Genomic DNA, 25,163 nt, shown 5'->3' with positions numbered 1-25,163 from the left:
CACGTGCACGCGCACACGCACACGCACACGCACACACACACACACACACACACACACACACACACACACACACACACACACACACACACACACACATACACACACAGTGCTAACTGCTCCTATACGTCTGGCTTTGTGTGTGTGAGCACGGATTTGTGTGAGCATGGATCTCCATGTATGAAAGAAGGTGGAGTCATTACATTATATGGGATTCAGGGAGATTACCAAAGGCTTCATATTATCACTGTACTCCACGTTAAAATATTACATGACACATATTGCTGCAATATCACTAGCGGTAATAAACATGAAACAATGTGATAGTGTAGTGACTATAGGGTCAAGTGTTTTGGAGCGGTGCCTGCCGCACCAAGATTTGACTTGAGTGTGTATGTCCGTATGAGTTCCGCCTGTATGTCCGTATGTCAGTATGATTATGGCCTATATGTCTGTATGTCAGTATGAATAGGCATACGGCCTGTATGTCTGTATGAGTACAGCCTGTATGTCTGTATGTCTGTATGAGTACAGCCTGTATGTCTGTATGAGTAGGCCTACGGCCTGTACCGTATGTCTGTATGAGTACGGCAACACCCAGGTGCTGTTGAGCAGCCTGCACCGCTCAGTTCACACATGTATGATTTTTTTTCTTAGCGGCAATTATTTATTTTGGGGCTGCAATGGAATTAATTATGGATAATTATATTATACTATGCACCTTGGTGAATTGTATCGTGAATTTACTTTCTCTTATCCTTTCTCAGTCTCTTTCCTATCCTTTCCTATCCTTGTCCCTCGCTCTCTCTCTCTCAGAGGACAGAACGCTGATACCAAGCTTTTGTCCTGGGATTTGATCCTTGTTTGTCTCAATTAGAGTTCTGTCTCCAAGAGAGCACTCATCACCAAAACACACCTTCTTAATCCTCAGGGGCAGGGGGAGACGGTGTGTTTAAGTGTCATATGTGGCCCCTCCTTCTCTCTCTCAGTCCCAACACCCTCATTTCACCCTTCCACCCCATCCATCCTGTATTAATGCTCCCAATCCTCTTTGTGGTGGAGTGACGTCTGCTGCTGTCAGACGCAGAGTTAAGCTCAGTGGGGCACCGGGGAAAGAGAGTGACGGGTGGACTCGACAACTGAGCAGAGCTGCTCTTCTGCAAGCCTCCGCTGGGGAACTCGTTCTCTCACTGGCTACTGGGGATGTCCTATACCCCTCCAAACGGTTGTAAAGGATAACTCTGTGAGCTGTGCCTATATATCACAGCTCATCTGCAGGTCAACAGGTCCTCCTGGCCAGGGACCACAGTGAGACTCTGAGGTCTTTGTGTCGTTGGAGCAGGTGAAAGCATTGGGAGTCGTCTTCCAAGACACAAACATTTTTTTTTGGGAAGAACTGCTTTTGAAGGACTGCTGCAAAATGTTTCTTTGAGAGGATTACTTTTTCTTTTTTTTCTGAGGCACCACATAGTACAACTTCACATTTGAGTCTGCAAACCTTGAGCTTCCAACTTTGTATTTTGCATTCTAATTATTTTCCCCCAAAAAGATAACAAAGGTTGCTTGCTGCCTCATCAAGTGTGTGTGCGTGTGTTGTTGGGGCTAGAGCATCAGGTGTTCATGAGTAATTGTTATCAGAAAGCCATTGAGGCGGAAGCTGTGTGCAACTGTGTGTATGCGTGCAGACACTAGCTGCTACTCTTTGTGAGTGAGTGCATGCGAGTGTGTTTTGTGTATGTCAGTGCTTAAAGAGTGGGTCTTTGAGCCGGCGGGGGCCGCAGAGGCCGTAGCCCTGGAATACCCAGAAATGGAGGGTCATGGGAATGACCGCTTTGGAGACGGGGAAAGGGACAACTACCAGATAGACTACCGAAGGATTGTTGGGGACATGGAGCCTGCACGGCCACACCTCCCACCCAGGGAAGGGGAACATGTCCACTCCTATGGGCCCTACGCCCATGCCAATCCCCATGGACACGGGCATGAGACAGCAGCACAGAGATACAGTGCCACACGCATCCAAGTCGGATATGAACCAGAGAGGTCAGACTCAAAACTACAAACAGCTTAGGCTTTGAGGTCATTCAGACAATTACTTACACAGAATCACTTACTCAGAAATCATTAAGCCAAGCCTTTTGTAATTCATTAACTCACTTTCTAGTGACGTCGCTGGGCTTTTAAAAGCCCAGGTATCACCTACTGGTACCTGGACAGCCAAGGTGATGTAACCAAATCCTCTTAGCTACTGTACAACACTCACGCATGTGTGCAAGGACTTTCCATTGACATGCAATGAGTTGTTTGTGTTTGTCTGTGCGAAAGAAATGGGAGATAATGTAGTCATAAAAGACAACTTGACTATAATAAAAATGTATAACATCGTAACAGCAACATGATCATAATACTGAACATTCATCAAGTAGATTCTCACAGATGAAAGCTCACAGATGAAAGGATGTGTCACTAACTGCAGAATCAAGTTTTATAATCAACATCTAATCACTACCAGCCAATGTTTCATGCTGTATGACCATACGTTCTCATTCGATGGCAGCCAATCATGGAAAATGTACGTAAAATACTGAAAATGTATAAACTAAGGTGTGACGCATTACAATGTATGTGCATGCTGTCCAAGTTCTCACATGAGAATGAAAATTAATACTTTTTTTTCTTCAATACTGCATGTGAAAATATAAGCCAACCATAATGCACAACTGCGTGTTTAAAGTATGTTTGTGTTCTGTTGCACCATGGCTAACTCCATGTACGTTTGTGTTTGTGTTGTAGTATGTCTGACTACATATTTGTGTTTGTTTTGTAGTATGTCTTACTTGTTTGTGATTAAGTGGTCTAACTATGTTTGTGTTTGCGTGTAGTATGTGTCTGAGTATATGTTTGCGTTTGTGTCATAGTAAGGCTGACTATTATGTTTGTCTTTGTATTGCAGCATGGCAGACTACTTGATCAGTGGAGGAACAGGTTATGTTCCTGAAGATGGTCTGACAGCACAGCAACTCTTTTCTATCGGTGATGGACTCACATACAAGTAGGTATTATGCAATGAGTCCCTCAGTCTGCTAAGTGGTCGGTAGTTATATCAGTAAAAATGCATCTGCTGTGGTTTAAAATGGAGGATTATTATTAGTAAAACCACTTCATGTTAGAGAGCTTATGTAAGCATTAGACATTAAAAGCAAAGTGTATAAAGTGTGTGCGTGTGTGTTTGTGTTTGTGTGTGTATGCGTGTGTGTAAGTGTTTTAATGGAGTTTAAGTTTTAAATGGAGGCTATATTTAGACTTTATGAATGCAGTGGATGTGTGTTAGATTCCAGGCTGACGGATGGGTCAAATAACTCACTCACTGTCAGAAAGCTGTTTCCTTGAACACTAGAAAAAGGAATATAGGCTACCGGAAGTCTGTAATGCCATTTACCATAATTATTTAAGTGGTAAATCTTCTCTTTAGGGGTGACCTATTTTAAAGAGGTGGTGCCATAGTTTTATACTTTTTTCTGTTTTGTATGTGTCTATGGTGTTAACATTACTCTAATAGACCCCAAGGTCAAGGCGTGGTTATAATATGCAAATATGTCTTCCCTGGGTATTTTTGGTTTCTTCCTGAAAGCTGATAGTCAAAAGGCCCAATTGAAATATACCGTTGTAATGACATCATAAAATCACCCCCCCCCCCCCCTTTACCATACAGCAACACTGTGGGTGTGACTTCAGCTGGGTTACCACCCACCTGAAAACCAGGTAGCCTATATAATTTTAACAATTTCTGTACACTTTTTTGAGATAAATCTTCTTCCAAGGATAATTGTGGGCTTGCCTGAAAGGCGAGAACACTATGTTATCCTCATTATTGCCAGACCCATGAAATGGGTAGGCCTACATAAGCAAATGTCGGTCCGGGTTTTTTATATAAAGGGTATATATGATGATGACATGATGATGACATGCCTACAAAAGGCATGATGTCATAAATGATGATGACAGACAGGGGGTCTGGCACAACCAGGTTGACCTGGTCTAGTTTATATATATATAGTGAGTTCCGCCACATATTTCTGCCGCAGACAGTACAAAGGCAGGGCCCTTAGCCAATGAGGCGCAATTGGTGGAAAAAAATCTGGGAGTGGTGTTAGCTGGAGTATTGGTTGAGCTTCACATGACAGTTAACACGCTGAGGCAACAAACCTCGCAGGCGGCGCTCCAGCTGAGAATGCGCCTAGAACTCCAACAGACATGAGGGGTATGAAACTCCAACCAGAGTGCACAAAATGAACAAAATGCCCATGGTCTCCCGAGACAATGAGAATGAGGTTCTGGATCCAGTGAGTGACAGGATCCAAGGAATGACCATTCAGCATGAAGGTAGAGAAAGGCCTCTGGAGTTCCCAGAGTCAATGGAAACTGGAATTGTGAGCAACTGTCCCTCCCAGCCAAGCTTGACAAAAACACGAGCGAGCCCACACTGTTTCGTAGGAACAGTATCTCTAGTGATTATAGTTTTCTTTGTGTGAACTGTTTAACGTCTCATCCGTAACACTCTTTATCAAACTTTTCAAGTCAAATGTAGGAGTGGTTTGCACCACTCAAAAACACCTTCTGTGCTGTTGCCCACAGGTAATACATTGCTGTTGGCACTTGGCAGTCATGGCTGCCAGGGGTGCATCCCCCCATTCTGACATGCTGCCATTCCGAAGTGCCGCCACTCAAGACAATTAGAAGTCAATGTTGGAATGGCAGCATGTCGGAATGAAGAGCGGCCCCTGGCTGCCAGTTCCCACCTGACGTTATGTGGGAGTTCCGACTGCTCCAGACTGTACTGAATAGCCGCTAGCTTGCATAACGTCTTCAGACTAGGATTCATGTCTAAGATGTACAGGTCATCTCCAAAGAGGACGACGCGATCTCCCACCATGCAGCAGAGTATGTTCCTCCACTGAGAATGACCTTCCCCCCTGAGCTCAACCTTGACCCAGGAGAAGGTCTCAGAGTTGAATCTCCACATGGAAACCTCAAAGTTATGGACATACCGGTACTTGCCGTTGTGGACTCCAAATATGTACAGCTCTCCATTGTAGACAAAGGCTGAGTGACGAGTAAATGTTTCTGGAAGCTTTGCGGAAGGCGTGTTCAGCCAACAGTCGGTCTCTGTGTCAAACACTCTAATATCATTGATATATTTGAGCTTGTCTTTCCCTAGGCCCCCGAATACAAACATCTTTGTCCCGATGGCAGTGGCAGAGTGGTAAGCCGAAGCAGGCGACGGAGTTCCTCTGGCGTTGATCAAAGACCAGACCATTGAGGCTGTGTCCAACTTGTAGAAGCCATTTTTGAGTCTCATCAGGTGGACAAATCCTCCGAAGACATACATGATCTTCCCCAAGACGCAGGCCGAATGGTCACGCCTCGCCTGTGGACGGCTCCCTGAAACCCCGGGGTGGGACCACGTGTGGGTGTCGACATCGAATGCATAAACCACGTTGCATAATGCATATGTCTCCCATATGAACCCTCCCCACATGTAGATGGTGTCTTCTATGAGCACAACTGTGTGGAAGGACCTACTGGAGGGGACCTCATGGGGGACGTCTCTTTCGGTTGTCACTGGGGGCATCCAGCGCAAAGACACCGTGTTGAAAACATTCACATTAATGTGATCAAGGAGCGAGACTGAGTGGGTTCCAAAGACGTGGACCTTGTGACCGACTGCCACGGCAGCATAACCACGGAGGTTGTTTATAGCTGACTTGTGTTTCACTATCCAGCGCAACATGCTTCTTCACTCTCTCGCTCTCTCTAATGTTAAGCAGAACTCCTTTTCTTTCTCGTTTCTGTCTCCCCCTCTACACGACTGGCATCATTACGGAAACATCCTTAGACCTTATGTATTGTGTGACGACAGGTCTGGTCTGGTCTGACGTCACACAAACAACAAACTGTTGCATGCAGCAGCTACTCGGCTACAGTCGTACCATTCATTGTGGGCTCGCTGAAAGCGAGACCAGTATGTTCTCCCAAATCTTTATATAGTAAGGTTATTCTCCTCAAAACTGTCCGAGTACAAAGGCAGGGCTTTTAGCCAATGAGGGAGCAGCGTTCTTGGTGACACCAACAAATGTGACCTGATATAAATAACAACACCCACATGAAATCTTTTGTTGTTTTTGAAATATTTAACTGGGAAGAGAGTGAAGAGACACCCATTGAATCCCTCAGTATCTGAGGGATTGAATGTAGGAGTCTCAGAAGTAATGTTGAAATGCCCGTTGCTTTGGGCAGATCTTTATGCCCATATATGGTGTTCCAAGTTGGAGTGCCCGTTGGGTAGATCTTTATGCCCATACATGGTGTTCCATGCGAGTCCCACACTGTTTCGTAGGAACAGTATTTCTAGTCATACATGTTGTAGCAGGGAAAGAATCATGGCACCCCGTCTTTAAATGTTTGTTTTTTGCCATGTGGAAATTTCATTCAAAAATATTAGGCTACAATGAAAACCTTCTTCTACCACTGCTGCTGCCATTAGGCCTACCATTAGTGGTCATTCTACCAGTAAGACGGCCTAAGGGCGAGACGTGGGCACATGCACATGGGCGCGTGCACGTATCCGCCTGGGTGACAGCAGACTGCTGGGTGAGCACTGGCGCTTTGGCATGAGATCAACTTTCCCTCAGTGTTTGTGGTCGCTTCTTTGTCTTTTGAAGACTATTAATGGGATCAACTTTGACCCAAAAAAAAGCACAGACCTGGTTGGTTTTTAAAGTTGAACAAAATGTGTCTGTATTTTCCCAAATATGGAGATGACTGACGTCTGACATCATAGATGTTTGATGTCATAGACCACATGAGACTGACACAATATGTCCATATACGGTATGGGCATTCACAGATATGGGCTTAATATTGATGACATCAGGGATCTCCATATACTGTATGGGCATAAAAGGGACAAGGACGGAATTAATTTGCAAGTGTGACTCACGTTGCGGTTGGTTGTTCAAGTTGGCCAAAATGTACAACATCATTGTGATGTCAGAACAGGTCAGCTATATCCTTCTGCTGAGCTGGGATGAGGTGTCATTGTGATGTCAGAAGAGTGACGGATGGACGGACGGACGGACGGACAGACAGACAGACAGACAGACAGACAGGCAGACAGACAGACATGAGCTGGAGGTTTTCATACTAAGTAGCGACCTAAGGTGACGATGTTAATACTTTGTTCTCCTTCCTTTTCAGTGACTTCCTGATTCTACCAGGTTTCATTGACTTCACATCAGATGAAGTGGTGAGTATCTCTGTAACTGGCCATTATGCTTGGCTATCTATGTCATACTCTACAAGTGTACATTGTGTGTGTTTATGTGTGAGTGTGTATGCGACTGTGCGTGTTGTGTTTGCGTTGTTGAGAATGTAACCTGGTGTGGTAAGGAATTTACTTTTATTAAATAATAATGATGCTCGACTAGGATAATGAATGGGTTGTTGTTGTGTTCTGTCATAACCCCATGCAATTTACAATTTAGGCTTTTAGCTGACTTACAATAGCAAGGTCATCATTACATCAAATGCATAGACATTGTAGAAAAGCGTAGGTAGACCAAGCACCTATTCAGTATGCCACCTCATCTAGGCACATGAACGCAACCTGAATATAACCAGTCGGGAGATAAACGACCGTCAGGTCGCAGCGTGATTTTTGGCCAAAATGTGTAGGAGCCGTGTCCAAAAATGTGTTTGAAAAAATCGGCCTGATGGTGGTGCTTTATGGGACAGATCCATGTTGATGACATGAGTGTAGACATACTGTGTAGTGATTTGCGTGATTTTAGGGCAAAATCTGTAGGAGTAGTGTCCAAAAATGTGTTTTAAAAAATCGGCCTGAAGGTGGCGCTAAATGTGACAGATCCATGTTGATGAGATGAGTGTAGACATACTGAGTACCGATTTGCGTGATTTTAGGGCAAAAATTGTAGGAGCAGTGTCCAAAAATGTGTTTTGCAAGAATCGGCCTCATGGTGGCGCTAGAAGAGGACCATGTCAGAATTGATGGGATATGGAGATATGAGCAGGGCAAAAGTGTGACGTGTGACGTGTGACAGACTGACAGACTGACTGACTGACGGACATCTGGTCGAGGTTTTGATAGTAACTGCATGCGACCTGACGGTCGCAATAAAATCGGATGTGGTTATTGTACCAGTCTACAACATGAATTCGACATTCGACAGTACTCACCCTGGCAGAGCAGATAAAACATAAACATGAGACCCAGGTCGCAAGACGCGCAGGGGACTGAGCATTGGTCAGACCTCCCGTTGGTTAGACCAGCTTAGCATTCACCAGGTTAACATTCACCAACGTCGGCAGGTTAGCATTTCACCAGGTTAGCATTCACCAGCGTCGTCAGGTTAGCATTTCACTAGGTTAGCATTCACCAGCGTTCACCAAGCAACCTACCGGTATGTTTGGTAGACTGCGCAGGGCATTTATTTATACCATGATAGACTTATACTCACACCTTGCTCACACTGAGGAAGTGACAGTATAGCTGTCCTAAGGTTGCCGGTGTGGCTCAGCTCTGACTGGTTACACAATACTGGAATGTGATGTCCAAAACATTTTGTTGTATAGAGGTCATCTGTTGGGTTATCCTTTGGATATTGTTTGGAGGAGGCATTCCATGTGTTTTAGCAGTCTATATAATGTCAATTGTACATACCGGTAGGTTGGTCAGTGGTTAGGCAGAATCCAGTCTACTCGACTTAAGGCTAAAGCAGAATTACGATAAAATATTATCTAAAAGTTAGTTGTATGGTTGGTTGTATATGTTTTTAATGTATTATGTGAACATGAATGAAAGTGGTCCAGTGTGTGACCAACTGCAGTTGTGTAAATGTCTGACTGGAGATGCCAGTGTGAAGTTATGTTCCTTTTTGTTGCGACCGTAGGTCGCACTTACTACAGAAAGCTGCTCGAGGTGTCCGTCTGTCCGTCCGTCCGTCCGTCCGTCCGTCACACACGTCACACGTCACACTTTTGCCCTGCTCATATCTCCGCAACCGTTGCCCCGATCCATGCCAGATTTTGCACACACACTCCTTACCTGCCAAACTACAACCTCCAAGGACCCCCGGAGCTCCAGGGACCCCCAGCTCCCTCGGGGACCCCCAAGTGTAAAAAATGAGCACATGTGCAAAAATTACCAAATGACCACCCCAACGGGGCTGCTCACGGGGCATTCCCGGGGACCACCCACTCCTGGTGCTCCAGAACGGATGCAAAAGTGGTGGCGCCCCCAGTGGAGGACCCCCTGCCACTGCAGCTCACATAAAATGCCGTAACTCGGGCTAGGAGCGACCGGGAGAGCCGGGGCCGGTACCTATTCGTCCGCCTTGGCGGCGCGGAGACCCCACCCCTCATTTCTCACATCTCCACAAAATGCTCTATTTGTGGAGATAAGTGACCTACGGTCGCTTATCTCCCGATTAGGGAGTCTTACTGGTGTTATTGAAGGTCTTTAAAGAGCAAGGAGACCACATGGGTGGCAAAAGAACACATACAGCTTTTCTGTGGCCGTGTTTACATCGGCATGGCACTCTTATGAGCTTTGCTCAGACAGTGTCTTTAAGAGCTTAAGTGTAAGTCTCACTGTGCACACAAACTCACTCAAGTCTATCCCGCTCTAGTTTACTGCTCTTAATTCCTTTGTCTGTGTCAACTCAACTCATGAATTCTTTGCTCTTTCTCTATACTACAACCCAATGATAACTGTCTCTTATTTGGCAGGTTTTGTTTGTTTGCAACAGCTGTAGGCAATCAAGCTTATTGTGTTCTTTCTTCTTTGTTTACCTCTTTGTAAACTCTGCTGGGATTGGAAATTAATTTGTTGCTGAGATCACAGGGTTCTTACAGGATAGGACAACACACACACACACACACACACACACACACACACACACACACACACACACACACACACACACACACACACACACACACACACACACACACACACACACCTGTGACACCTCACACAGCAAGTGCATTAACAAGTCAGCATGAAGCATAAAGAGGATAGCGTCTAAGCTGTTCCATCATGACATAATAAATAAATAAATCTGCCTCGAATCACACAAAACGAGCAGCTTGCTAATTCCGTATCAACTGGGATTTTGTCGTTTTTGAAGGGCATCTACCATTGCCTGGTTAATAAACCAGACTGAACACAACAACACCCCCTGGCGGTAGGCTGGCAACGCCAGGCAACATCTACCAGGGTGCTCTCCCGAGAAACACATGCAGGCTAACTCCCTAACCCTCAAAGTCATTTTTTTTATATCAACGAATCAATACGCTATGTCAGCCAAACATCTGGTTCCATTTTGTCTGTGTTTGGAATTGCCAGAGATAGAAAGAGTTGCATCATCTCCGTTCAAACCAGTTATTTTACAGCAATGGCGGATTATGAAAGTATAATATTCATATCATAACTCAAGGTCATGTGACTGTGTAACACACTATACATACAGTTTAATGCCCCATGATGAATATTATATTATGTGTAAAATGCTACTCAAAGGAGAGGGTCACTGGTCTAAGACGAGGACTTACAAGACAGGTGGCTTCCGATAAGAACTTAACCAATATATCAACCCTTGCAGTATGAAGGTGGTCTGGGTCTGTATACAGAGTAGTGTCAATGGAGAGTCCTTATTTTAAGTCCTGGAGGTCGAGGGTCTTGAAGGTAAAGTCTACTCTAGAAGAAGGACTTGGAGACAGTCGTATGCTGAAGAAAAAAGTGGATTGAATCTGGCTTCCCTCTGAGTATGCTGTGCCCTTTAAACTTTACACAGTTGGCTAAGACGCTCATGTCATCTTGGTGATGTCACGATGGGTTATATGGTCCCAAAGACAGTCATGCCCGAATAACGAAGATATAATAACCATGACAACTAGGACTCACTAACTATGGTGACCTGTCAATCAAACGAGATGATGTAAAAACCTTTGTAGCTCTATGACTATAGCATAGTCTATATGCCATACACCAGTGTTTCTCAAATGGGGGTACATGTACCACTAGGGTACGCAGGGGTACTCCAGGGGATACGGGAGAATAACTAGAAAACTGGGAATGTATTTACTGTTTTGGTCAATGATAAAACATTGACAGACTTTGTGTGAACCTGCTCATATGTAAATTGTTAAACCAAATTGCATCAATAACTTGACTAGAACCACTGTTGTTGAATAGAAACCAATGTTTATTTGGTTTATGCCATTATGCTGTTTTATTTTGAACATATTGGCATTGGAACTGGACGTTTGATGTACTTTTTTCTAAGCAAAATACTGTGGTCAGGGGAAGGGGGTACTTGGCTTCAGAAATCAGTATAAGGGGGTACTGCAGCCAAAAAGGTTTGAGAACCACTTCCATACACTAGTGTTATGAAGGCTTTCAGTGCACTGCATGGATCATATGTTGCCACTGGTTACTTTGAAAAAATATTCCACTTGTATGTTTGCTGCCACCACATAGGCGTAGTAACAGTACCTGTACATCTTATTTTGGCTACTCCATTATTACCAAACATGAGTAGTGTCTGGCAGAAACCTGGCAATGTATTTGTAGTCTTTGTAATTTGTGTGAATTAGCTTCCCTTTTTTTTTTTTTTTTTTCATTGTTGACTATTAAATCTATTAAAACTATGCCATCTAAGTCACTGATCTCAAGGGGGGAAAAAACAGCATGGGTTCGAGTGGTGGTGTGTGTTTGGGATTAGCTACACACATTACACAGGAGGAAAGCCATATTAAACCCAGTCTTGTGTGTTAATGGACTGTTTCCAAATGTAAATTTGACTTAAGTTTACTTTACTTCTATTTTAATTTGATCAAATGTTGATTATGTTTCTCCACCGTCAGGATCTAACCTCTGCGTTGACGCGGAAGATAACCCTGAAGACCCCTCTCATCTCTTCTCCTATGGACACTGTCACGGAGTCATCCATGGCCATTGCCATGGCAGTGAGTAGCCTAATGCAACATGTATCATTCCAATAGCATAACGTCGTTGTCGAGTGGAAACCTTGTATGTCCAAAGCCGTTCCTTTTCTATTTATCATTTTAAAAAGGATTTAAACTATAGTGAAAATAGCCGATCCACAAGTGTGCCAGTAGATCTGCTATTTTCACTAGTTTTGTTCAACAGTCTTATATGATGAGGCAGGGCTTTAATTAACACGAACAAACGTGCACATTTGAAACATGGAGATACAAGGTTTCTGCTGGGCAGTGACGATAATTTAAAATGGTAGTAGTATCCCATACAGCAAGAACGTTTCCAAATATATTTTGGATCCTGGAAAGGCATTTTCTATGTATTTCAGCTGATGGGTGGGATTGGAATCATCCACCATAACTGCACCGCTGAAGTCCAGGCCAATGAGGTGCGCAAGGTCAAGGTAAGAGTTGAGGCACATAAGAGTGAGAAATACAAAAAACTTTTATATAACTTTTGTATAAACTTTCTATAATACTGTGGAAGCCCTGGACAATAATCCCCACTACTTTTATTATCAATTCACCCAACAAGTGTACAACAGTCTTATAGTACAGTAAAACAGTACTGTAAGTGAAATAAACAGTATTTAGACTATTACGCCACACATTACATTTTTGCTGTATAAACTTTAGTGTCTCACCCACAAATTTGACCGCATTATCCAAAGCGGCAAAGTTTCATTCATTTTTACATGATGAATTCCTTAAGAAAAGAGTTCACTCACTATGTCATCTCCAATAGGGAAGATATGCCTTTATTTAGAAATGTGTCGGTTGCTGTATATCACTCATACAGTATTAGTATTAACAAGAATCGACACACAGTCAATTTAAAATCTGGTGGATTGGTGTGTTGAAGTTAGTGTTGGTGTTCTTTCTCATGTATATTTCATAATATTCTAACTTACTGTAGGCTATATGTCTAGGGATGGCCAAATGGAGATTTGTTCTTAACCGATAACCGTCAGGCCTTATCAGTTAATTAACCGTTAACCGTTAAGGAAATGTGTTCAAAAATGCGCTATTTTAGCGATTTAAAAAAGGAAAATAGGCCTACACACGTTTTTCCCCATAATAAAGTGCTATATTTACACATTAAAAACCATAACACTGGGAGAAACAAGAATACAAATGTTTTCTAAAAGAAATGTGTTTTTGCAAAGAAACGGATTGAAATGATAAGTCTGTAATGTGACGCGCTGGTCGCCAGGCACGTGCGCACATACAGCAAAAGGGGCTTGAGCCCTTAACTTTTATCCGTATGAAAAGGCCCTTTTAGAAATGTCAGCCCATGCCTCTCTAAAATTCTGTGCACTCCCTGGACCCTGGCTATTGCCTAACAAAACCAGCATGAGACGCATGTAGCCGCATGTAGCAATAACTTCCAATCGTATGACTTTTGGAATCGTTGAATCGGCTAAACGTGATGTCCATTTCATTCATTTACTTCTCTCACGCCCGTGTTTTGTGTGTGCTGATGCATCGATCATTGAATTTGCGACTCTGAGCTTTGTTATTTCGCATAGCCTACTATGTAACCAAGACGACTTTAGCGTTCCTCACGTCATCAATGTAACATTAGAAAGTTGTGTTTTAAGCTCTTCTTAAACAGGATTCAATGTGACGACGCGGGTCTGTTTTGTAAAATCCAATCGACGAGGGAGCATGTTTCCTGATGAACAAGTCAGCGTGTACAGCCAAATCAAGCACGCAGCGGCAGACTCGCAGTTGTATAAATGCATGGATGTTACACAGATATTGGTGTCCAGAAATGTGTGACCACAGGGCCTGACCATAGAGTTATAGGGCCTGACCTGTGAAGTGTGAAGGAATGGTGCTCCCTGCTGGACAAAATATTTCATTACACCAGTCTAGGATTCCATAGCCTGGAGGAGCGGTAAAGTCCCCTGCTATTGGCCCTAATGCAGTACCCCCCATCCCATCGTTTGGAGGGCCGCTCCCAATCATGAAACTAGCTTGGTTACCATGTGACATTGGACAGCCAATCGGCAAATAGGTCGCCTGAATGTCTCGCCAGAAAATGATCTCTTTAAAGATCTGGTTTACACCAGATAAAAATGCTGAGCAGGCACGTGCACACATAGACATCAAAGGGGAATGAGCCCCTGCCCTTTTATCAAAAGTGCCCTCTTCAGACCATGAATGCAGTTTTTTGACTATGGTGAAAGAAATGCAAATGCCCTCTTTTCCTGCCATACTCCAAACTCTCCTGAACTTAAATGCAGCATCTTATGTTGAAAGAATTGCCCTCTCTGTGTAGAAATCCATGCCGTTACGCCACATCTCCATTGACTTTATTGACTTGATTATGCTTAGTTCAGTATGGTATCAAGCGCCGAAAATAGCCAACCTCCAAGCTCACAACGCGTCACGCTGAGCTTGCAGGTCTGCTATTTTCAGTATTTTCACCAAAAGGACCTTTTAAAAATGTCCTCTCTAACATTCTCTGCACGTCCCTGAGGCTGAGTAGCACTGATAAATAAGAAGATCAACGACAGTGTTTGTATTTGATTGTCTTGTCAGAAATTCGAGCAGGGCTTCATCACAGACCCGGTGGTGATGAGCCCCCGCCACACGGTGAAGGACGTGCTGGAGGCCAAGGTGCGTCATGGTTTCTCAGGGATCCCCATCACAGAGACCGGCAAGCTGGGCAGCAAGCTGGTGGGCATCGTCACCTCCAGAGACATCGACTTCCTGTCTGAGAAGGACCACGACAGACCTCTGGAGGAGGTTGGTGTTATTTGTGTGCAGGCCGGGGCGTCACAAGGGGGCAGGGACATGCTGGGCCCCTGAATCAGCCCGGGAAAAAAGAGTTGGAGAGGTCCTCATTGCGCACTATAGAGAGAGATCTCTCTCTATAGCACTGCTGCTACTCAAAGATTTGCCATTTCAGATCATGACAAGTGACAAGCCAGTGGGCCAATTACTGTACATGAGTTATATTTTGTCGTTGTCGGGTGGAAACCTTGTATGTCCAAACCATTTGTTTTGTATTTATCATTTTAAAAATTTAAACTAGTGAAAACAGCCGATCTACAAGCACACAACGCCTCGCACCGCGAGGCGTTGTGTGCTTGTAGATTTGCTGTTTTCACTACTTTTGTGCGACGGCCTTGTATGATGAAGCAGGGCTTTGCTTTGCGAAGAAATCTACAAATTTGAAACTTGGAGATACGAGGTTTCTGCCTGTCAGTGACGATTTACTTTGTTGGCCGCCCAGCCTCCAACATGGAACGAAGCCTAAAAAGTTTTAGCCGATTTTTTTTTATTTTTTTCCTAATGGCCGGCCTGGACCGGCTGGGAATGAACCGGCCGCTCGGGAGTTGTCCCGCTTTTCCCAATGGCCACCACGTCCCTGGTTACTAGGGCCCAAGGTGGAGGGGTCTTAATTATTTTATACTGGCTATTGAAAAATAGCAGATATACAAGCTTGCAGTGCGGCAAGCTTGTAGATCTGCTATTTTTGAAAGGTTGTGAAAATGTGTGCAAATCTTTGAATATATGTATTTGTTAAGCAAATATTTGTAACTCAAATTTTGCTTGTGGGGGAGGGGGGGGGGGGGGGGGGGTTGATCCCTGGAACTTGAAATATTTTGAGATGGGGGTCCGTGGCCAAATACATATAATTTTGGGGGTCCTTCACATGAAAAGGTTTGAGCACCACTGATGTAGAAACACAGGTTTTTCAAAAAAACCTATGAAGGATTTGAAATATTCAAAGACTTGCACAAATGTTCAATATTTTTCAAAAATAGCAGATCTACAAGTGCCGCGCTGTGAGCTTGTATCTGCTATTTTTCAATAGTTAAAGCACAGTAAAGCAGTAATAATGTGTTCCCAGTCTAAATGGGTTATGGGTTATGGGCTATGAAGAACATTCATGGGGGGCCCGCAATGAATCCTTGTACCCAGGGCCCAGAATTTGGTGCGACACCTCTGTTTGTGTGTGTTTGTATTTGATTGATTTTGAAACGTAAAGACACTGAACATTTGAGTGGAATTCATTTCTGTTTTTACCAGGCAATGACAAAGAGGGACGATTTAGTTGTTGCACCAGCTGGTGTCACGCTGAAAGAGGCCAATGACATCCTCCAACGTAGTAAAAAAGGTACTGTGAGTCAGAGCTGTTTGTGTCTCCATCATGCAATGTGAGGCAGAGAGAGAGGCAGTTATGTTACTGCATAGTTTCTCACCTCAAATGTTTTAAAACACATATTTGAATGTACTTGTTGTTTGAGTTTAAAACGAGTGATGCACCGTCTCCGGCCATCATCTTTAGTTAGATAAAGACTGCAGTAAGTGAATCACACAGGTGAATGAAATCATTATTGATAGTTATTCACAAAGACTTGCCGATTTAATCATGCAGTATACGTTTGAATTTTAGGAGAAAAATTGTAGTCATCTCCTCATTATATTTTTAATTTCATTGTGTTTTTAAATGTTTCCAGAATATATAAAAAAAAAGAATTGGTCACAAATCAGCTTTTGGACTGAGACATAGAACCTCACTTCTCCGTTCCATCATTCAGATTTACACTCCCTACTTACTATCTTTCTTTCAGGTAAGTTGCCCATTGTGAACGACAGTGATGAGCTTGTGGCCATCATTGCTAGGACTGACCTGAAGAAGAACAGAGACTACCCGCTGGCCTCCAAGGACTCCAGAAAGCAGCTGTTATGTGGGGCGGCCATTGGCACCAGGGAGGACGACAAGTACAGGTTGGACCTCCTCATGCAGGCTGGGGTGGATTTGGTGGTCCTGGTGAGTGTTCTGTTGGAATTTAGTTTTGTCATCAGATTTTGTCATTAGGTTGTCATTAGATCAGAATTGTAATAAGGCATTCCTTATCATGGCTGGGTGGGTAAGATGCTTGCACTAGTAGTGAATTCACCCTTTGTCAGCCCTCTGATTTGTTCCTGACTGACCAACCAGCAGGCTCTTTCTGCCTTGTCCCGCCCTGGTTGTGCCTTTTTATGTTGAATTTACTAAAACATCATTTTTGGAGAAATGAAAACATTTAAAACATGCCCAGTCAGTATACTGCACCTGAGAGGCTCCTTTTTACTGAAACCAAGTTTAAAATGAGAATTGAATACACAAAATAACAATACGAAGCAACTGAATTTCAATGGAAGTGGATGGAGAGAAAGGACTGTTGTCCCACCAAGACACAACAACCAATGGGTGCGAAGAGGGGCGGGACAACGGGTGAGACTTGACAAAGGGTGAATCAGGAACTTTCTCCTATACAGTCACCCCATTCAAAGTCAATTTAAAAAAATCTCCGAACATCAAAACATAAATAACATAATAAAATGTATAATAATTGTAATATTCTTCAGCTACTGCACTAGAACTGAAAAACGGATTGGTTCATAATGAACCAATCCGTTTTTCAGTTCTAGTGCATTAATGTATTAATGACTATTGTTTCTTGGAGTCTTGGTCAATCTCTCATCTGGATGCTTGAATCACAGGACTCTTCTCAAGGGAACTCTGTGTATCAAATAAGCATGATAAACTACATCAAACAGAAATACGCTGAACTTCAGGTCGTGGGTGGAAACGGTAAGCTCCTCTCCTCTCTCATCTCTCTCTCCAGCATTTGTCTTGTAAAAGTAAAACCCTATCAGGTTATCGTTCTCTGGGTCCCATCTTCTATACTGATTGGTGTGTCTTTGGCTCCCTCTAGTGGTGACAGCTGCTCAGGCTAAGAACCTGATAGATGCTGGTGTGGATGCACTAAGGGTGGGCATGGGTTGTGGCTCCATCTGCATCACTCAAGAAGGTAGGGTCAGCAAGCAAGATGTGGCTGGAACCAGGGGCATCACAAGGGGGGAAAAGTGGGACTGAGTTACTAGGGCCCACGGTGGAGGGGCCTTCATTATTTTATACTTTAGCTATTGAAAAATAGCAGATATACAAGCTCACAGCGTGGCACCGAGTGCCGCGCTGCGAGCTTGTAGATCTGCAACTTTTTTAAAGTCGTGAAAATGTGTGCAAATCTTTGAATATATGTATTTTTTAACAAAAAATTTGCTTCTGGGGGGTCCCTGGAACTAAATATTTTGAGATAGGGGTCTGTGGCCAAATACATATCATTTTGGGGGCCCTTCACATGAAAAAGTTTGAGCACCACTGACATATAACGTTTTTCAAAACGCATGTTCACTCGGTGCCGGGCTGTGAGCTTGTACAGTATATCTGCTATTTTTCAATAGTTAAAGCACAAAATAACGTGTAATAATGCGTTCCCAGTCTAAATGGGTTAAACCCCCTCCACCTATGAAGAACATTCATGGAGGGCCCACAGTGAATAATGTACCCAGGGCCCAGAATTTGGTGTGACACCCCTGGGCTGGAACTCACTATTTTGGGCATTTCATGTATCATTGTATTATTTTACGTGTGTGTGTGTGTGTGTGGCCAAAACACTGCATTATCTTCTCAGTTATGGCGTGTGGTCGACCCCAGGGTACGTCGGTGTATAAAGTAGCAGAGTACGCCCGGCGGTTCGGGGTGCCCGTCATCGCTGACGGTGGCATTCAGACTGTTGGACATGTAGTGAAGGCTTTGGCCCTGGGAGCCTCCACAGGTGAGGAAATGTCTACCTTGATTCACATAGGACACTGTGTGCACCAGGGACGTGCTGGCCATTGGGAAAAGCGGGACAACTCCCGAACGGCCGGTTCATTCCCGGCCGGTCCAGGCCGGCCATTAGGAAAACATTAAACTGTTTGCCCAAAAGTAAAAATTAAACTGTTTGCACAAAAGTAGTGAAAACAGCCGATCTACAAGCACACAACGCCTCGCACCGCGAGGCGTTGTGTGCTTGTAGATCTGCTGTTTTCACTAGTTTAATTTTTTTTTTAAATGATAAATACAAAACAAACGGTTTTGGACATACAAGGTTTCCACCCGTCAACGACGAAATATAACTAATGTAATTGGTCCACTGGCTTGTTACTTGTCATGATCTGAAATGGCAAATCTTTGAGTAGCAGCAGCTACTATATCTCTCTCTATAGTGCAATGAGGGCCTCTCCAATTCTTTTTCCCGGGCTGAATCAGGGGCCCAGCACGTCCCTGGTGTGCACATCTTGTAGGCCTAGCTGTATTTAGGCCAGGTTTAAAGCTCCCATAACTTTATTTTATTGAACTGTAATTGTATTTAAAGGTGCAACGTTTCGACCTTATAGGTCTTCATCGACCTGTAAGGTTGAAACATTGCGGCATTAAATAAACACATTTTGGGAGGTTTAAACTAGTGTGCGGATGTTTTACCCTTTCTCCTTTTACTTTGACTAGGGGTTCATTTTAATCACACTAAAAACATCCAGGTGTGAAGGCACCTTAAGATGACATAAATAGGTACGATTCAAATGAAGAGATTTGGGTGAAATATGCAGCAATCAGCAGTCGTTAATGTGTGTAACTTGTAAGACACACATTTGGCCTTTCAGATTGTCTTGACATTGCCTTCTGTCCTCAGTGATGATGGGGTCGTTGCTCGCGGCAACCACTGAAGCCCCGGGGGAATACTTCTTTACGGACGGCGTGCGTCTGAAGAAGTACCGTGGCATGGGCTCTCTGGACGCCATGGAGAAGAACAACAGCAGTCAGAAACGCTACTTCAGGTAGAGACGCTCAGAGCAATAAGGTCATAGAGGTCATCAGGGACGTGCTGGCCATTGGGAAAAGCGGGACAACTCCCGAACGGCTGGCCTGGACCGGCCATTAGGAAAAAAATTAAAATAAAATGTCTGCCTTCGTTTCATTTTGGGGGCTGGGCGGCCAACAAAGTAAATTGTCACTGACGGGCAGAAACCTCGTATCTCCAAGTTTCAAATGTATAAATTTTTTCGCAAAGCAAAGCCCTGCTTTATCATACAAGGCCGTCGCACAAAAGTAGTGAAAACAGCCAATCTACAAGCACAGTGCTTGTAGATCGGCTGTTTTCACTAGTTTAAATCATTTTTAAAATGATAAATACAAAACAAACAGTTTTGGACATACAAGGTTTCCACCCGACAACGACGAAATATAACTAATGTAATTGGCCCACTGGCTTGTCACTTGTCATGATCTGAAATGGCAAATCTTTGAGGAGCAGAAGCGCTATAAAGAGAGATCTCTCTCTATAGCGCGCAATGAGGGCGTGTCCAACTCTTTTTCCCGGGCTGAATCAGGGGCCCAGCACGTCCCTGATAGAGTTCATCATTCTACTAAATGTACTGTCACTAATTATCCACTTTACACCTGGTTGGCATCCCTGTGTGTGTGTGTGTGTGTGTGTGTGTGTGTGTGTGTGTGTGTGTGTGTGTGTGTGTGTGTGTGTGCGTGCGTGCGTGCGTGCGTGCGTGCGTGCGTGCGTGCGTGCGTGCGTGCGTGCGTGCGTGCGTGCGTGCGTGCGTGCGTGCGTGCGTGCGTGCGTGCGTGCGTGCGTGCGCGCGCGCGCGTGCGTGTGTGTCCAGTGAGGGGGATGGGGTGAAAGTTGCCCAGGGAGTGTCAGGATCAGTACAGGACAAAGGCTCCATCCATAAATTTGTTCCCTACCTCATTGCTGGTATCCAACATGGCTGTCAGGATATCGGGGCCAAGAGTCTATCCATACTGCGGTAAGTGTGTGGCGCATGTGTGTGTGTGTGTGTGTGTGTGTGTGTGTGTGTGTGTGTGTGTGTGTGTGTGTGTGTGTGTGTGTGTGTGTGTGTGTGTGTGTGTGTGTGTGTGTGTGTGTGTGTGTGTGTGTGTGACATAGGCATAGATAGACAGACAGACAGACAGACAGACAGACAGACAGACAGACAGACAGACAGACAGATGGAAATTGTTGAATAGATTGGGAAATTGGGAAATTGAGTTCTCAGAGACAGAACAGCAGCTTAGAACAGAAACAGAAACAAAAAGGTATATAGATACAGCTAACTAACTAGGATAACTAAAAATGATGACGGAATTTACACAGGAAACTTTATGTATCTCATATAACATTGAATGACAGACGGATAGAACACACTACTATGCAGTAGATATTGTCAGGAAAAAACGGTGCAAAAAGAATTATGATAATAGAAGGGTTGTTTTTAGGGCTTTTGGGACGTTGCAATACCATTTATGGACTCCGTAGTCATAGGGGCTGAATGATTGCAATCATTGTGTCTTCAACTTGACATGAGTGTCTTTGTCCCAGATCCATGATGTACTCTGGAGAGCTGAAGTTTGAGAAGAGAACCATGTCTGCACAGGTTGAGGGGGGAGTCCACGGCCTCCACTCGTAAGTCTGACCTTTGTTGTCCCCTTTGTTGATGACTTTTTCTCCCCAATATCGTCTCTGTCGGGCAGAAACCTCATATCTCCACGTTTCAAATTTGTATGTTTTTTCCGCGAAGTAAAGCCCTGCTTCATCATACAAGGCCGTCGCACAAAGGTAGTGAAAACAGCAGATCTACAAGCACACAACGCCTCGCACCGCGAGGCGTTGTGTGCTTGTAGATCGGCTGTTTTCACTAGTTTAGATAATTTTTAAAATGATAAATGCAAAACGAATGGAAGGTTTCCACCCGACAACGACGATATAGGATTCATCCCCTCTACTCCTATTTTCTGCAACTATGACACTTTTTGATGTTCATAGAACATGGAAACAATTACGTCAACATTAAAGGAAGTGTTTTAAATAGCTTTATATTCTGATAACAGCAGTCTCCCTGTCTCTCCAGCTCTTTAGTAAAGAGATATTGCATGTTTGGATGTCGGGATACTTATTTGATCAATTTTATCATACTTTATACAGGATAAACAAGTGAAATTGGAAGTGATGACACAAGAAATGAGCAGACAAAATTGGAACTGGAACACCATACATTTGAAGCTGATAAATGGGTATTGATTGATTGAATATTTTAGACAGAAATGTAAGTACGGTAAAGTCTAAAAGGATTACACCAAAGAAGTTCTTGTGGTCTTGTCTCCATTGAGGTCCTAGGTATTCAATTAATCAACATATAAAGTAGCACCAAAAGATTCAATATCATCACAAATATGTAAAACACAATATGTATAGAGTAGAAAAGGTGGGGTAAGATAAGGGAAGGGGGGGGGGGGGGGGTGATCACTTCTCGCCTGTCTAAGAGAGAAGTGATAACTACCTCCCCCTTTGGCCTCCTGAAATGTGAATTTTCAGGGCTGTTTTAAAGGAGGACACTGAACTATGTATGATTGGCTGAAATTCGGCTGAGATTCGCAACTCACCTCAAAAGGATTTATTTTATTTATTAAAGAGCTGGAGAGGTAGGGAGACCACTGTTATTGAACAAACACACAAAAAACATTTTGGTAAAACTTCTTACCAAAAATAAAAAATATAATTTAAGTTACACTACCTTTGAGTGAGTACAAAAAGTAACGTGTCATACTGTAGCTGTTGTATGGACATTTTATTTGTTCACTTGAATAGAGTTACGTTTTCATCTGCTTTTCCCCCCTTCTGGTTGCCATTTTCATACCCATCCCAACACACCTGTACACATCCTTCCCATTGTGCAAATCAATACATTTTTCATGTATGGTTATGGTTCCAAATATAAAGAAAATTTGCATTTGGGCATTTCTTTTATATTTTGAAATGTGCAGTATTGTTTGTTGTGGTATGGGGTGCGGGTGCTGTATGTGTACAGTATGTGTTATATTGGTGTTGTCAGCAGTAGCACTATACCTTACATTGAGTATGTTTCGGTGGTGGGTTGTGGTCCATTGCAGTCGGTCAGTATCTGAGTTATATATATCGCTGCACAAGTAGCGGCTACTGTTGTGCCATTCTCAATGTTTTGTGTGTTCAAGCCTACTTTACATCCTGTTTCATATGTCATTAATGTCATAACCATTTCCTTTCCCACTGTCAAGTGAAGTGAAATATTTCTGACGTTAGCAAACTGAGTTCTCTCTTCTTTCTCTTGCCCATGCTCTCATGTTAGATATTCTTTTGTACCATGTAAGTACACATCCTGTGCTCACACTTCCACCCTCTTCAATCCCCATCCAACATAGTGTAACAGTATTCAGCAACGTGTAATTGACCGGTGGTTGTCGTATTTTCCGACTGCAGTTACGAGAAACGACTTTACTGAGGGAGGAGGGAAAGGAGGAACCTCTCGGTTGGCACCAAATGTCCCCTTGCCTGCAGCTACGAGAAGACATAATTGATGCATGGTGAAACACTTTGACCCTGTTCCTCTTTCTCTCTCTTTCTCTCTCTCAATCTCTCTTACATCCACTTATCCATTGAATCCTCGACATGCAACGTTGCATGCAACACTTTATTCTGTTGGTTGACTATGGTTTAGTGAACAAGTTAATTGAAGAGAATTGTATTGATGCATGCCACACTGTCTGGGGGAGATACAATAAGGCGGGACGGTAGTAATGGTTCTGAAACAAATCTACTGATCCCCTCTGAGGAACCAAGCCTTTAGCTCTTATTAGACACACCATTGATGATCTCAAGAGAGTGTGCTATAGGGAGCTGAAGTTAGACTTCTGAAGCTGGGAGATCCAATGGGAGAGTATAGGTTAAGTTTGCAGTTTCTTTCTCAGGAACACTGTGGCATATGCATCTGGCTGTTGGTTGACAGGTTGGGTGCTGGGATCACATTTAAGGGACTGTTTCTCCTCTGTTCAGTTTTTGTCAAATATAATTTGTGGACATTTATCAAGCTTTATCAAGCTAAAGATCCTTTAGCTATCTTGAAATGTACCCAAGTAATTAGCTGATTGGCTCATTAAATGATTAAAGGAAATATTTATTTTTATCAATTACAAAGGTGGACTCTTGCAGCTCGGCTACTTGCCATGTACCCATGGTCACATGATTGCAGTAGTTATCACAGGCAGCTTAAGGCTCCTCAACATACATTTTCAGTAGTATAGTATCAAATTACAGTGAATTGGCTTCATACGCAGGTATGAGTTCAGTATCTTGCTCCCAGGTCCTATTTAAGGTCACTTGGACAGGATACATGGCTATAATGGGGGTTTAACAGTACACCAGACCTTTGTCTGGGTCACGTTACAAGCATGTTGCAAGTGACTTATGTTATCACTGACCTTTTTACAGCCAGGGTCTTGAGAGTCCCTAGTGGTACCTGAAGGCACTGCAGGAGGGCCACAACAAGGTAGTCTTGCTTTAAAAAAAAGGATAGACAACCTGCTCTGTAGCAGCTCTCTGGGCACCCAGTTATTTATTGCCATCTGTTTTCTGTTCTGTTTATCTGTTTTAAAATAATAATTAAAAGTACTGTATGCTTTGAGTTTACAATTGTAAAACAATGATTTAGCTTGCATGTCACACCTGTATTGTAATTACAACTGTATTACTTTATATGACATGTGTGCTACTGCTACACTATTAAGGGTAATTCCCACTGGGCAAGATAAAGATAAAAAAATCTAACCTCGGTTCGAAGTTGAGCAGCTATACCCTGTGTGCGCGTGTGTCTAGTCTGCACAACAGTTCCCGTCTCAATCTGTTCCTGTCTGTCAGTAGTTTACACTACAGTACTGGTGTGAGGAGGCTGCGAAACTCTTCTGGTCACCAATTGTCATTGCAGCTATTTATGCTGGACGGGACAGGGACACACACAAAGCTATCCATTGGGAGTGCTGTTTCACCGCTCCAAAAATATCTTTCTCAATTGAAGTGGATGGTAGCGTCCAGTGTGGACTCCAATTCAATTGAGCAAGATATTTTTTTATCTTTATCTTTATTTTGCCAGATGGGAATGACCCTTTAGATCTGCAGAAGTGACTAAAACTAAGCATTAGCCTTAATTTAACTTTGTACATGTAACCAGAGGGCCTTATAGAGAGGAAGTATATTCACATTCTGAATAGGCTGTTTTCTGGATATCAGAATGTGACTTGTTTTCAGGAGTGTTACTTGTTTGTTGGGTGACGAGAAGGTAGACGCTTTAAATATGATTTGACACATTTATCTTGTTCCAGTATCCATTGCACAGCAATGGATATATTTTGAACAAATGTGTTTGTTTGATTTTTGAAT

General features: G+C 43.4%; 1 protein-coding gene across 1 annotated transcript; it reads left to right on the top strand.

The window, feature by feature from the left end:
- Window positions 1–1,804: 1,804 nt before the first annotated feature.
- LOC308294582 (inosine-5'-monophosphate dehydrogenase 1b-like) lies at window positions 1,805–23,232 on the top strand (the record flags this gene model as incomplete). Its single annotated transcript, XM_080737313.1, has 15 exons — window positions 1,805–2,040; window positions 2,951–3,049; window positions 7,255–7,303; window positions 11,944–12,045; window positions 12,408–12,482; window positions 14,626–14,832; window positions 16,123–16,210; window positions 16,668–16,867; window positions 17,584–17,674; window positions 17,799–17,894; window positions 18,558–18,701; window positions 19,599–19,743; window positions 20,581–20,724; window positions 21,297–21,380; window positions 23,211–23,232. The coding sequence occupies 15 exons, from the start codon at window positions 1,805–1,807 to the stop codon at window positions 23,230–23,232; spliced, it is 1,782 nt and encodes a 593-aa protein (XP_080593439.1).
- Between the last annotated feature and the right edge of the window lie 1,931 nt (window positions 23,233–25,163).

This window comes from Nannobrachium achirus, assembly GCF_963921795.1.
Source record: "Nannobrachium achirus genome assembly, chromosome: 11".
NCBI lineage: Eukaryota > Metazoa > Chordata > Actinopteri > Myctophiformes > Myctophidae > Nannobrachium > Nannobrachium achirus.
Note: the sequence above shows the minus strand (reverse complement) of the source record. Positions and strands in the feature narration are given on the sequence as shown.